Here is a 15,586-nt window from a genome sequence, read left to right as displayed (position 1 = left end):
AACTGTAAACAGCATCATGAAGCTGTCATCATTTATGATAGGCTATTCAAGGTCAGACGCATTGTCCGGATGGGTGGAATATTCCAGCTCTGAGAAAGTGATGTCATAATCCCATCTGCCTCAGCGACGCCCCCGGTCGACCAATCCTCCAACAGCCTGACCCACTTACACAAAGAGAGGAAAATAAACTATGACTGAATTATACATTACATGCTGTCTTCTGCAGCTATGCGCATCTTCATCACACTGTCTTGGATTTCCCACGACTTTGTCTTTGTAATCAAGACTTCTGGATCATGCTCATTAAATAAAATGTATATAAACAGCGTTTGAAGATTTTATGCAGTAAAAATGCATCCCACTGCATTGAGAGATGAGCATATTAACACTGTTATCTTTTTCAATACATACATTGGATTTCCTCATTTCTTAGTCTGGAACATATCCAAAAGCTATCTGTATAGTGTCTAAATGGGCTGAGAACAGCAAGCGTTTCCTCAGTCTTGACACTTCATGCATGTGGGGCTGCATGTTATGCAACAGTCAAGTCCCATCTGGTAACAGATTTACTGTGTGTTCTTCTTCAGGCAGCCCAGGGTTCCACGTCTCAGCTTCTGAATGTAGCAGTGCTTAGGTTTCTATACTCCATACATTTTATATTATACATATCACATACAATGTATACATATTATACATCTATATTATATTTGTTTGCGTCTTTGGATTCTCCATTATGGGGACCAAATGTCACCACCATTTAGTAATAAATGTTGACCTTGTTGTTGGGACATTGTTTTTGTCTCCAAGATAATAACCTTCATATCCCCAAAACAGCATGTAAATCATTAAGAATTATCTTTTTTGAAAATGTAAAAATGCTTAAAAAAGTTTTCTGTGATGGGTAGGGTTAGCGTAAGAGGATATAATATACAGTTTAAAGTGTTTGTTGTGTTTTTCTATCCCGTTGGGGACTTACCTGAATGCACAGACTCTTGTGGACTTGTGTCACAGACAGTGGGGACCTAAATTATGGTATTGAGAAAAGTTATAAATCTTTATTATTATTATTATTATTATTATATTATTTAAAATTTTTAAATGTAAAAATATTTTCTGTAATGGGTAGGTTTAGGTAGGGTTAGTGTTAGAACAGTTTGTACAGAATAAAAATTATTACATCTATAGAGAGTCCCCTCAAAGATAGTGAACCACCAGTGTGTGTGTGTGTGTGTGTGTGTGTTTGGGTCTTGGGCAGGTCTGTCGCTGCCTACAGGATTTATCTTAAAACAAATGACAGTTTATAACCTCTTTATGGTTGTTTTGTCAAGTGAGAGCACTTTATGTCAATTTTCTTTTTATTATTTTATAATTATTATTTTACTTCTTGTTATATTAAGGTCATAGTACAACTGTCTTAAAACGTCTTAACCTTATTTATGTTTTATTTTGATTCATTTTTATATTTTTGTTTTTCAAACTAATTTCATGCAAATATTAAAACCCATCATAAAATGAAATAGGAGACATGATGCATGAAACGTAAACCATTAATTGTATACAGAATAATGTCTGTCATTTCCAATCAAGGGGGGAAAAAATAAAAAAATGTGTGTGTGTGTGTGTGTGTGTACACACAAAATGCTGTAGTTATGACATTAGTTGGCAAAATTATTTGATTAATATAAAAATATATAATGCTATTAAACACAATATTGGAAATGCTATATGGCATATAGACATAACATTTTGGTTTGTTAAAATGTTGCTTTATAACCAACTAGCTTTCTAAAGAAACTTAATCTTGTGAACAGCAAAGAATTAAACAGCGTTAATCTAGGATTAAAACTAATCCCGGAGATTAAGACTCACTTTAACTCACTTTTCTGGGAATTAAACCTTTTTCTCCGGAACATAACATCACTTTCATTCTTGGGTTATGGACATTTCTATTATATTTATACCATACCATACCATCTTCTTCCGCTCATCCGGGGCCGGGTCGCGGGGGCAGCAGTCTAAGCAGAGATGCCCAGACTTCCCTCTCCCTAGACACTTCCTCCAGCTCTTCTGGGGGGATACCGAGGCGTTCCCAGGCCAGCCGGGAGACATAGTCTCTCCAGCGTGTCCTAGGTCTTCCCCGGGGCCTCCGTATTATTGAAAAATATATAAATATGAGATGAACCTGAAAAACACGCCTAAACAGTTTTTGTATTTTATGCATCAATTTAAGAAAATCTGCAGGATTTTACTTCTTACAAGAATACTACACTCTTACTGGTAGCTGAAAGCATGATGCAAACATTTATAACAAGCTAACATGCAAATGGTTGGGGGATGTGTAGTGAATGACAGTCATTAAATTCTGTAGGATCAGAACCTGTTGTGGGCCTATATACTAATAAGTTTAGACAATACAATAAAAGACCAAACTTGAAGGGGTTTTCCATGCTTTAATAATAAATATAATATACATCTGATAAACAAAAATATTGCACATATAGCTCAGGCACATAACAAGTGTTTGCTGGCAAATGCTGCCTTTCAGGAAATGTCAGTTTGCAACATGTGAAAAGCTCAAACTCCAAGGAGAGAAAATACACTTTCACTTAACACAAAAGGTTGAACACATTTAAGCTTTGGCAGAAGGTTTTAGTTCTTTTGGAACACAAGTGACATTTTAACTAGAACAAAAACGACGGTTAACTGACATTCAACCCCTATTGTCACTGCAAATGACTATAAAAAGCAGGGAATAGCAGTCAGCAAAGAACAAGACTTGAGCAACATAACCAGCAACATGATCAGATTCTGCAAAAATATTTATATATTTATACACACAAACATAAGGGGAATAAATAACAAAAAGAAAAAGACAAATCAAGTCCCGTTATAACCTTATAAATTCAACCCTTGTGCCTCAGCTGGGAAAAATACACAGTGAAATTAGGAAAACTAAACAGAAAATAAGTGTATGCGTATAATCACGTGTGCAAAAACACAATTTTTACTTGAAAATAAAGTTTAAGTGCTCTTGTTGTAGATGTGGGTGAGGGCTACTAAGTGTCTGGCCCGTGAGAGACATGGCGGAGTGAGTGCAATCCCACAATGCAACAGCCTCGAATCAAAGCTACAATGTTGTACACTGGAGCCCCTCCGACCAAACCGTGCTGTGAGTAGAGCCACGCCACGGTGGGCAGCACGGGTGCCGCCACAGCAACCAGATCCACCAAGAAGTTGTTGCTCCAGTGGCTTTTCCCAACCACTGAGGTATTCTTTGAATTCTTCAAGTCGAAATTCAGCTCCTCCATGAACTCAGGACTCATTCCGGGCTCAGAAACGCACAGACCGGAATCACCAGGAGCATTCTGGGAAATGTTGGTGCAAATGAGGCCAACATCTTTGACGACTTTGTCTTGTGCTTCAGGTGACTTCTCCTTCTTTATGGGGCTTTGTGCTTCTAGCAAGTCCTCAAACTTTTTGGGAACCTGTTCTGAAGGTAATCCCTGGGATTGGAGGGGAGAAGGAATAAGGAGGCCAGAGAAGCCACCACCCTGGAGCTTTAGAAGTTGGAAAAGGAGAGCTTGGAGATCAGCGCTGTAGATCTCATCCGTCTGGACACCTTTCTCTTCTGGACCAAAGGGGTCGCTTGAGATATGCTCCTCGGTGCTCTTTTCCGAGACGCTCGTCTCCAAGGTGGACAGTCCCGGTTGGGGAATGATCTTGGTCCCACCGTCCTGGCTTGAATCGACAGCAGTGGACATGAGAACCTGCTCCAGAGTCTCTGCTCTGTTGGCCATCTCGTCATTGGCCAGCTGCTCACTATCAGCCATCTCCTCCTCGTCATGTAGATTCATCTCCAACTTGCCAGCGGTAGATATTTCGGAAGACCCACAGATGAAGTCTAACGTCGGCTCATCCTGCAAGTAGCAGCCATTCTGCGCTAGCTCCATGTTGTGGAGTAAGGACTCCAGTTTCCTGTTTTGGATGTTTATGTCGATGAAGTACTTCTGGATGCCCTTGTCCTTCTCCACAAGGCTGTTCTTCATAGTTTCCACCACTTGGCGCAGCTGCTTGATCTCTTTGCGTGCTTCTTTAAGAGCCAGCTGAGCTTCCACACGGTGACATTCCTCCTCTATCCAGTCCTCCCGCATGCGCTCCAGTTGGGACTTCAGCTCCTCAATCTCAGTCTCCCTGTAACCCATCAATGTGACATCAGTGTTTGAATTGTGTCAGAGCTCTTGAGGGATTTGCAATTAAAATCTCATTTGTTTCAGTTTTAGTTGAATAACTTGACCCCAATGCTGACTTTTCTTGCAGTTTTACTAGAACATAATCATGCAATGACTACTAACTAACATTAGCTGAATATCTAACTGTTCTGAGGTAAAAAAAATAAATAAAAAATTTGTTCTTAAAGAAACAAAATGTAAGTTTTTTTTTTTTTAGCTTTTAGTATCAATATGTTAGCCTTAAAGTTATGAATACGCTGGTCGCTGGTGTGTTCCAAAACAAAGACAAAATTTGCATTTAGGAGATATAAGCATTCAAAAGTTACAGTCTCTCACTTCCGCTAAAATGGATCACGGATTTTATGACATCACATCTTCTGTCCAATCAAATGCTATCTTGAAGCGTCCCACTCCCTATGCTATAAATGAAGAGTTCAGATGCAAAAGCCTCTAAATGCCATTTGAAATTTTCTTCTTTAATGATGATTTTTAGCAAACTTGTATATTTAAGTTCAGTAATTTCACTTAAATGGCAACGATAATTACCTATTAATTGTTATTTAAGTGAAATTATTGAACTTAAATATACAAGTTTGATAAAAAATCATCATTAAAGAAGAAAATTTCAAATGGCATTTAGAGGCTTTTGCATCTGAACTCTTCAAATATACTACCAGGCCAGCGACCGTTGACACAACACGGAGCAATATGGATTGGAGATGCGTGTTCGGTTGCTCAAACACTCGAGTTTTATTCCGAAATGATACGAGAATGAAATGAATTTATTCACACCTCTACTATGAAATCCGATGCATCATCGCTTCCATGGAGCTGTCAAGTACGATTTGCAGTTTGTGAGGTAAACTAAACGCTATTGGCCATTTGAAAAGGGGGAGGAGCCATTCAATATGTCCCACCTTAGCTTCCTGTTTCAGTGAAAATCCCATCAATTTGAACAGTGACATATTAGCCCATGTATGTCAAAGCAGAGTCTTACCGGTCACAAACCGTGTTCTGTGAGTCTCTGAGCTTGGTCTTGAGGTGTCGTATGGATACCTCTTTCTGCTGTAGAGGGGTAAGGTACTGCTCTGGATTGGGAGGCTTGATGCCATGATTGTCTCCGCAGGAATGGTAGCGCACAGGAGTAGTTCTTCTGAAAGTAAAAACAGGTTTACCTTTTTAAAATGTATAATATGATGAAAGCTACAACAAGAGCTTAAGTAATGGCCTGTTGAGTCTGTAATCAGTTACTGTTTCCAATGTTTCTAATTTGAAAAACTTCATAGAGCATACATTACATACACAGCCAGTGGTTCTCAACATGTGGGCCGTGACACAAAAATGGACTGCAGAGTTTCTTATACAACGATGCAACTCGCTTAACTTCCATAGTACGGTGCATCGCTGAAGATAGCTCAACTAGCTAGTTAAGACTGTTTCCCGAAACCGTATTGTCGCAAATTTGTAGTTCAACCACGCCGGTTAATTAGGTCACACAGTTGGTGGAGTAATAACTTCTTTTAATGAATCAGTTTGAGATCGAATGAATGCCAGATTCTTGCCATGAATTACGGACATGGCAGTCCACGTGTAATTCAAACAAGAAACTGTGCTTCACAGGTCGAGACCTGTCATTTCGACCACACAACTTTGCGATGCTGTTTGCGAATGTTCATTGGAACTTTGGTTTCGGGAAACACAGAGTCGTTGATCTATACTGATTACGAAGGAACTTGCGACCATAGTTGACTAACAATGCTTTTGGGAAATGCACCCCATGGTCAATAGAGCAAAAATCATGCATTAGACAGCAAAATATTCAATTAAATTATGAAATGTATAATTATAGAGTTTACTGTTTTGCAGTAAAGAAAGAAAGAAAGAAAGCATTAAAGTAAAGGCTCTGTTATCTGACTAGAGGCACAATCTCCTAGCAACCTGCTAAGTTGCTTTGAAGTCAAATTTGCATCTGCGCCAGAGATGGAACAATAGAAGAACAAACAAGGACTCAGCCCAGGCAGGCATTACAGAGCACACATTCTGTGCTTGGATAAAACAAAATGGAGAGTGTGGGTTATAAAAATAAATAAATAAATAAATGGAAGCAGTATTTACCAGAATGACCCAGAATCACTCCTTCGGCAAGATTACATACTGCTTTTTTTATCCTCTATCCCATAAAATGGAAAGTTCAAAATCCAGAAACACCACATCATGCTATTAACAAGCAAAACGACACTCCCTGACTGTGCATACTGACTGCGCACTCATTAAATATTAATGCCCCCCTCACCCTCTCTACAAACACTTGGCACTGAAAAGCACTTTACTCCCATCAGCCAGGCAACAGATTTGCAGTCTGCGTGGGCAAAATGAGAGCAGACAATTTTGTCAAAATCCCCACAAAGCCTCGCAGAGCCAAACCGTGACCAATCTAATCCTTTATTCTGTGAAGAGTTTGGGGACACGTTAACACAATTTCTGTATGGTGCCTCAACCCTCAGCCTCCTTTCTGTCTGTTTGTTGGTTTCTGCCCCTGGTTCATACCTTCTGGTAGAGCTGGAGTTGGTACTGCTGTTGGTGATAGAAGGGGCTTTGAGGGGCATCCTGTATGGGGCATAAAGCTCTGCGTCACGAGAGGCGGTGGGGCTTCCCGCGGGCTTGAACACAGGCAGGCTCCTGATGTGAGGCTCACGACTGAGGGAGATAAGAGCAAGCAAATAGGACAGGACTGTGTCATAATAGGCAAGACACGTAGGCTATGTTTGGAATGAAAAACAACCATGCAACACATTCTATTAGAATGCATGGACCTTACTGCTGTACATTTGCCAAAATGTGGATCATGCTTAACTTCTTTGCCATATGTACACCGTTTACTGAATTTAACATGCATGTAATGAGATCATGTGACAACAGTTTAATGCACACGGTTTTAAACATATTTTAAAAAAGGTTGTTTTGTTTGAGGGAACATGTAAAATTGTAAGACGACTTGGATGAAATATCAAATCGTAGAAAAAACAAAACATATATCAACCATCTTGTATTAGGCTACAGATCCAGTGCATAAAATAAAGCATATGCCATACCTGCGAGAAGATGGGATCTTCCCTGTGGAGTTGCTGGGCAGAGTTTCACGTGTCTTGTAACTTCCAGTGCTGCTAGATGAGCTGAAATCTGTCTCACTGACTACAGTGCAAAAAAAAAAAAAAAGTTTAGAGATCAAAAGTTTAAAGTTTCCTCTAAAAAAAAAAAGAAGAAAAAAAAGAAACTTCAGTACAAATTTTCCATTCAAGGACATCCAAAAAAGACGGTGTGGAAGTAGAGACTTAAAACCTGGCAAATGCACAACCCGAGCAGATTACCAGTAGCCAGATCAAAGAGGCTTGTCAGAGGATATAGGGTTACACACTCCCGTGACAAACATTGTTTGCATCCATTATGGAAGAACTACAGCTGGGAAAGTTCTTTCACATTTGATTTCTCTTGAATATCACCTTAGCTGCAAACATTAACTTTTCTATGTAGCTTTAGCACTTACCATTTCTTCTTCAAACGTAATGTATTCTATCTCACAAGCAACATATTAATGGCAAAAAATATATATTTTAGGTAAATATTTATTAAATAATATATTTATATATTTTAGGTAAATATTTATTAAATATATATTTTTTACCAGTGCAAGTGTTCTTAAAAGCATGAAATATTTTTATATTTTTCCCTGTGTCCTGCAAAGAGATCTAATGATTACGTTCTTCCTTGAACTTCCATTGAAATGAAGTAGGAATGTGAAGTGATAACTCTCTGACCTATATTAGATATCCTTATATCAGATCAAGACAGATAACGCAGTATATTTGGAGAAAATAAATAAATAAATAAATAAATAATTAACTTAACCAAGTATTTAATTCTAAAACAGGTGACTAAAAGACAAGGAGAGATCATGTGACAGATCATGTGACAAGGATACTGGGGCTAAGATAACTCAAGATCTTAATTTTGTCTAAAGTGTCCCCACAAAATATACACACCTGAGAAGCATCTCTTTCCTTTTGACAAAACCATGATAAAGTGTACTTTTTGAAATGTGCTACAATCTACCAAACTAACCAACTAAATAACCGAACAAATGTGACAAACTCACGAACAATCACAAAATTGTGCAGTTGCTCAATACAAATCAAGCTCAAATGCTGTGAATTCTCACAAGCAGTGGGAGGAGCCATGTACTTTTAATTGCACTGATTGGCCATCTACAAGCCAACCAATCAGTGGCCTCAATGAAACAGGGTAATCAAGCTAATGGCACCTGCAGCTTCCTGGATTGTTCCCTCCAATTATTTATGTCTTCAAAGTAAATACATCAGAGAAACCCAGTCTCAAGAACATCTAAAGGGATTAAACAGGCAGGTGTGACCATCACATTAAATACATTCATTATCATACTTTCAAAATAAGAAACAAGGAGATAGGAAATAGAACTGCATGTGTTTACATGTTTGTGCTTGCATCCCAGTGGACTTGCATGCTTGCACACAAGCTGATAAGGATTTGATGCTCAAACGTTCCTTGTACTAGTCGTGGTTGTTTCAGTGACTAACCAAACATTAGCTTTCTAAACCCATTCATTCTAATTGTACAGTACATACTTTTCTGAATGCAGTAAAACATGCGGTTCTATAAACATTCACTCAAAGCATGATTATTTGGCTTGATTTTATAATCATGTAAGTCATAGCTATCAATATATATATATATTTAAATTCTGATTGATTGTGAAGTGTCCATGAGCATCAGAAAGGCACTACACTCTAAACAATGCTGAGTTGTTTAACCCAAATTTTGGGTAAAATATGGACAAACCTGAATGTTGGGTTAAAAATGGCTGGGTTATGGTTCAGTTTTGGGGTTTCTGGTTAAAGGGTGGTGTCGATATGGTTAACTGAGAATTGGTACCAATAATAAAACCAGATTTGGCCCAGTTCAGGGCAAGTTAAGGGTGATTAACTGGCTGAGATTCAGTCCAGTTATGGCTCATGTGTGACCCTTGTCTTTAATCCAGTTCTGGGCCACTTTAGGGCCGTCATTCTTTGCTGTACTTGGGCAGATGATTGGGTTCACATGGTTTGGGTAAGATTAGGCTGGGTTATGGCTCAGTTTTGGGGTTTCTGGTTAAAGGGTGGTGTTTGTTATGGCTGAGAATTGGTACCAACAATAAAACCTGTTTTGGCCCAGTTCAGGGTAATTAACTGGCTGAGATTCGGGACAGTTATGGCCCATGTGTGATCCTTGCCTTTAATCAAGTTCTGGGCCGCTTCAGGGACGTCATTCTTTGCAGTACTTGGGCTGAGGGAAAAGTGATTGTGTGGGCCGGAGCTGGGCCAGAAAAAATATTGCTATGTGGAATAATATCAAATTTTCACTTTCAATTGTAATTTTTTTAATTGCATTTTTAATTCAAAATTTGGGTTTGTCCATATTTGACCCAAATTTGGGTTGAAAAAACCCAGCATTTTTTAGAGTGTATATCAAATATAGCCTAATAATAATTATGACTATTATTCAAATAGTTAACTTTTAGAATATAAAAAGTTTAATTTAGCAGAAATAAAATGACCTTTATGCATGATGGAGGCAGGCTTTTGCTTCTCTCTCTTGTGCTTCTGTGTGGGTTCGCTCCACTCGGCCACTACGTTCATCCGAACTCTCTTCACTTTGACCGTGCGCTCTCCCAGAGAGGGTGAACCCATTGGACTGTTGTCAGAGGCTGAGAGGGTCTTGGTTGGCGATGCACATTGACTGCTTGGGCATCCAGTATCATCTGAGAAGACAGATGCTCCACAATGATGTAACACACATTTAAAAGTTATGCTATAGTGCTTTTCCTTATCGGAAAGGTCAAGAGCACTAGGACATCAACACACAAAATCCATCATACAGCAACTAATGACATTTCGGTGCTTATTTATTTATCTAATTCTACATTATACTTGGAATAAAATTCCCAAGTATCCTATCAACCTCATATGGCCTACCAGAGGACAGGCTGTTTGGGCTGATGGTTCTTTTCGAGTGCTGGGAGCTAAAGTCAAAATCCTTGCTCTCCTCTTCTGACAATGGCATGTTGGACACCGATGACTCCTTTGCTTTAGTACGCAAGGGGTGGAGGACAAATCGAGGGATACGGCTGCGCATGCTTCCCTTTCCCTTCACCTGCAGGAAATGGAATATTGAGAACTGGTGGTGCTACGATTACATAGAGACAAGCAACCTACTGTACAGCCAGCATCCGAGGTGAGTTATTTAACCTTTTTTTAAAGCTGATATTGAGCTGAATTATGCTTGCATCCTTAAAGTTATGTCAGTGTGCAATGTAAGTTTTGCATGCATGCCGCTTGTCTTGCTGTAAGGAAAATGGATTTGGGAAGGAAGAGGAAAGAAAGGGAAATTTTTAAAGTTAAGAAAGTAAAGCACCTCATATATCTGCAAAGGTCCCATTCTTCTTAAATAGGGAATACTTCAAGTAAAACTGTAAAAAGAAGAAGAAAAGGAATCAGGTTACTTGAGCATGAAGTGATGGTATGACAACAAGCAAACCAGAAAAAGAAAGAGAACAGTGTACAAAATTAGGTCAGACCACAAGATTGCAGGCTGTTTTAACCCAATTCATGAATGGCTCTATAAATAGAATAAAGCTGATATGTCTGAAATTGAAGTATGATAAAGTATGATTCTAAATTGTCCATAAAAGACAAATGACCCCATCAGTCAAATCCACTAAATCTAAATTAATTTCACTAGTACTTGGAATTTAAACTGCAGGAACTCTTATTTTGAATTAATCCAATGCTCTTATTTAACATGATTCATTTGACGGTCAGTGAATTTACCGAGTGTTATGTAAAAGGCTTTGCACTTTGAGAAGGAAGTAATATAGTCAATTTAATCCTTGTCTGTTTTGAGAGATGATAAAACACCACCCTTCTGGTTAACACTGCTTTGGGTGTTCTAGATCTGCTCATAAGTAACGGACCAAAACAGCTTCTGAATCATTTAGTATAACGCATCACGCTTGATTGACTATGACATCATCGGTCCATTTCCTGTTGTTAATAGTGTATGTGTGACTTGTTTTTCAGTATCTTTTTGATGTTGGTTATGTAAGGGTTAGAGTTGCTTTCAATGTGGATGACGTAATTGACCCCTTGAGTTTCACGCAACGCTGCGTTCTTGCCTCTTTCCATTTTGCATCCGGATGCCATGTTTCATTACAAAAGACCTTTTTGTAGGTTTCCCATTCCTTTCAGATATGGAAAACATGTTTCTTGATTTTGAGTATCTTATGTCACTGCATTTTTATAAATTGTGAAGTATTAAGGCACTTTAAAAAAAAATAGTTTATGCTTCATTTAAAGAAAAAAGAGGTTTTGTGAACTGTTCTGAAAATGTACACTACCAATTTAAATGTTTGGAGTCTGTAATATGATTACTGATACAAAATATTTATTGAGCAGCAAATCAACATATTAGAATGGTTTTTGAAGGATCATGTGACACTGAAGACCGAAAATTCGGCTTTGCCATCACAGGAATAAATTGCATTTTAAAATAAATTAAAATGGAAAATACTTATTTTGAATTGTAATAAAACTTTACAATATTACTGTTTTTTTTACCAAATAATTGTGTATAGCCTTTGTGAGCATAATAGACTTCTTACAAAAACAATAAAACTTGCTAACCCTAACAAAAACTTGCCAGCCCCAAAACTTTTGAACTTTAGTGTCGATTTTTTTTTTTTTGCCTGATTCAATTAGCTATCAAAATCTTTTGATTGCCACCCATGGGAACTAGACTGTTCTCTCTTGGATCCCAAGTCAGAGCCTTAGCAACACAACCAAGCAACACAGAGAAACAGAGCCTTTAAAGAAGCCAGATAGTGGTCAGTGAGTGACATAGGCAGCCATTCACTTAACTGATGTCTTGTGTCAGGACAAGAAGCTTAATGTTTTTACTCATTGTCAGCCTAATAGAAAAGCTAGTTTCAGCCTGACACAGTTAGAGGTTACTGATGCAATCTCTCTTCAATCCCCTTATCCATCTTATATGGGAATGGCATGACTGGCTTGAGGTGATAAACAGGAGTGAAGTCACAGTTAGATGTTTACTTGTATTTCTTCATATCAGAACTAAAAAGTACTTCAAATTTACAGTATATTTTCAATATATAAAAGGCTGAATATATATATAATTTTTTTTAATTGAATCAGCTTATGTAATGTACTGCTCATATTTAATTAAGAAAAAGGAATTCATGCATAAAACATGACAGTAAAAATGAACATCATCTTAGATATTATTCTTTAGCCTTTTTATATTTAAAATATACTGTAAATTTGAAGTACTTTTTAGTTCTGATATGCAGAAATACAAGTAAACAGTCTGTCCTCTGGCTACTAACCTTTAGTCAACACAACACATTGAGATCTAGAGACACTTTAGTTGCCTCAGCACCAGTGACTCCTCATTCTGTCATTAGTCCTCTAAAGCAACGATGACTCAATGTTATTGGAGACAGAGAGTAATGTGCACAAATGCATTTGCTACTGGGTTTGAGTGTTTTCTCTGCTTACTTGTTTTAGTGTTGCCATTTGAGCTTGACTAAGACATTCCTAAATACAGACTGACAATGTACATTAGTCAGTGAATACAAATCTCAGCAATTGCTTTTCTCTAGTTGCTTCTCTTTTAGTCTACACACTTTGCAGTATTCCATACATTTATAACTGGCTGCTTTGTCCAGCAAATGTGAAATCTCTATTTCCGTTGAGAATTCTGTGCACTCTAATACTTTTTGGTGATATTTCTACCAGCTTTTGAGAAATATATAATGCAAAAAATTTTGCTTTGTAATTTTAATGTCAGTTTCCATTATTCACAAAGAGGATTCTCATTATATTTTTTTAATGAGTTGTTGAAAATAAGAATTTGTTCTTAAGTAACTTGCCTGGTTTAATAAATACAGCTTAACTTTTTTTAGCACACGTTATAGTGTTTTATAGCGTTCTCTGTGACACGACGTATTTTTTTTTTCTTTCCGCTTTCCCACAAAGGACAGATGTTTTATAATTGCCTATGTTGGCTTGAATCTCAATTAAAACAAAGTAAATTAAGTTACCTTGACAAACGTTGACGCTTCTGCCCCAACCGCAAATATGCATCAAAACACGATTTAAAATGAACTGCTTTTCTAATGACTGAATTTTATTTTATTCCTATTGTTTCTTCAACATAAACATAAATCTTACACAATGCGTTAAACAATAGCAGTGTTGTTCAATGCATTTGTGTAGGCTACACTATAACAGATTTAGAGCAAACGTGTTGAATTGAAGCTTCCGTACCGTATGTCTTTTTCGAAATAAAAATAGTTATATCAAATAATAAATAATATAGGCTATACCATTCTTTTCGTTAACATCTCTTCGTAAAAAAACCCCGCTGTGGAAAACAACATTGTGACGCAGTAAGTAAATACACTTGCCTCGTAAAGTGCTGGATGGATTCCTGTGAGTGAGAGTGAAGGATGCGCAGCTCCGTTTCCCTTCAGAACAACACAATGCGCGCTCTCGGTCCTCTGCTCTTGTTTTGATCTGATGTGAAGGACTCTCAGCCTCTGTCTGCGAGCGAAGCCAGATTATTCCGCACAGCACATCTCAGTGCATCAGTGTGTGTGCTCAAGCAGAAGAGACTGAGGAGATTGACATCGCCAGTACGACGTGAATGTTCCGAGTGTGTTATGTAACGAGCAGCAAGAATTAACTCTTATGTGCCCGAGTGACATTTAACAAGTCGGTTTTATTGACGTGCACGGTTCACAGGCTAGTAAGTAGATGACAGTAGTCATTTGGCTTAATGTTTATCAAAAGTGACTAGAAGTCCCATTGTTTTAGGGTAGTGGTTAGTGGATTGGGTTTGAGTCTGACCTGCAACCATTTGCAACCTGCAGGCTTGTTCTTTCATCACGCCCCATGGTGTTTTTATTCCTCTTTATCATAGCCAGTTTTATACGGAAGCGTGTAAAACTGACTATAAAATGGAAACCCCTTTTTAATTTTTGGAAAATAAAACAAAAAACGCACTAAAGAAAATAATTTTGTATTTCAATCCAAAGATACACTACATTTTTTAAATAAATATAGCGGTCTCATTCAGTAGGCTATCAAAATGATCAACATCAGAATGAAAACTCAACAAAACGTTTAATAGGGTAAATTACTTGTTGGTTATGCTATATATATATATATATATATATATATATATATATATATATATATATATATATATATATATTTCTTTTTTAAAAATACCAAACTAAAAGTAGCATACTTATTTGATGTATGCTTCAAATTAACACTTACTTACTGAATAATTCTCCATTATTCCTTCAAATGGTTTAGGATGGAAGGCTTACAAACTGATAAAAAGTGCCTAAGTCCGGGCTGGGAGATGAGAAAATCAGCTTAAGCTGGTTTAAGATGTTTATTATCGGTATATGGTTCTTACTGACTAGCACTGCTGACAGAAAAGACTTAGTGCAGTTGAGAGGAGACGTCGGCTCTCCATGGTGCTGAAGTCAACTCTGAGATCCCACCACCTCCCTTCAGAGCGTCTCCAAAGCCACGCCTCCTTTAAAACCCATTGACGTGCGCGCACAGCAGCGTCTGCAAAGCATTACAAGAGAAATGGCATCAAATTTCAGTCTCAAAGCACATAACATTTCATTAAGAATGAATGGAAACAACATACAGTGTTCTAGTTGTACGGTACCACCTAACTACTTTAGCAGCCTAGATTAATTTCAGCATTAATAGCGTTGGCATAGCATAAATCGGGTTGCCATCTTGTAATTACAGTCAAGAACGAACGCAGCATAAGCTCGTTGTTTTGGTTCAGGATGACTGTAAAAAAGCAGCTGCTTTTTCTTTGTGGCGTTCGTGACTGTCTAACTCTGATAGCCTTTCTGAACACGCTGTGTGATGTCTGCACGAGCAGGGGAGGAGGAGGTATGGAAATATGTTGACAGGGACGTTTTATCATTGGCAATTTTTGGTCGGTGACTTCCACGGAAGTTATAGGCTAGCCTATGTATACATTTAGTCCACTTCTATTATTGATTGCTATCAGAATATGAGAGTTTCAACCAGCATAACAAAAAGTGTTTGTAAAGCAAATTGCTATACCCTACATTTAACGCAACAAATTAAGTTACTCAAGCAAACACTTCTGACTGATTGAATATAGGCTACTGTATCTGTTTGTTATATGATTGTCGCGCAATAATAACA

General features: G+C 37.8%; 1 protein-coding gene across 4 annotated transcripts; it reads right to left on the bottom strand.

The window, feature by feature from the left end:
* Nucleotides 1–2,430: 2,430 nt before the first annotated feature.
* sybu (syntabulin (syntaxin-interacting)) lies at nucleotides 2,431–14,019 on the bottom strand. Of its 4 annotated transcripts, none has more exons than XM_039650880.2 (8): nucleotides 13,783–14,019; nucleotides 10,713–10,767; nucleotides 10,274–10,451; nucleotides 9,856–10,059; nucleotides 7,322–7,421; nucleotides 6,777–6,926; nucleotides 5,227–5,382; nucleotides 2,431–4,191 (listed from the first exon to the last, which is right to left on the bottom strand). In XM_039650880.2, exons 2-8 carry the CDS (start codon nucleotides 10,734–10,736, stop codon nucleotides 3,057–3,059), a joined length of 1,947 nt encoding a protein of 648 aa, XP_039506814.2. In that variant the 5' UTR covers nucleotides 10,737–10,767; nucleotides 13,783–14,019; the 3' UTR covers nucleotides 2,431–3,056. The 4 variants fall into 4 exon arrangements, with proteins under 4 accessions (XP_039506814.2, XP_039506815.2, XP_039506816.2 ...); XM_039650881.2 differs by having other exon boundaries at nucleotides 5,227–5,379; XM_039650882.2 differs by lacking the exons at nucleotides 9,856–10,059; nucleotides 10,274–10,451; nucleotides 10,713–10,767; nucleotides 13,783–14,019 and adding an exon at nucleotides 8,270–8,434.
* Between the last annotated feature and the right edge of the window lie 1,567 nt (nucleotides 14,020–15,586).

Source organism: Pimephales promelas, chromosome 12, assembly GCF_988280905.1.
Source record: "Pimephales promelas chromosome 12, fPimPro1.hap1.1, whole genome shotgun sequence".
NCBI lineage: Eukaryota > Metazoa > Chordata > Actinopteri > Cypriniformes > Leuciscidae > Pimephales > Pimephales promelas.
The sequence above is the reverse complement of the archived record's forward strand: the minus strand, read 5'-3'. Positions and strand labels throughout refer to the sequence as shown.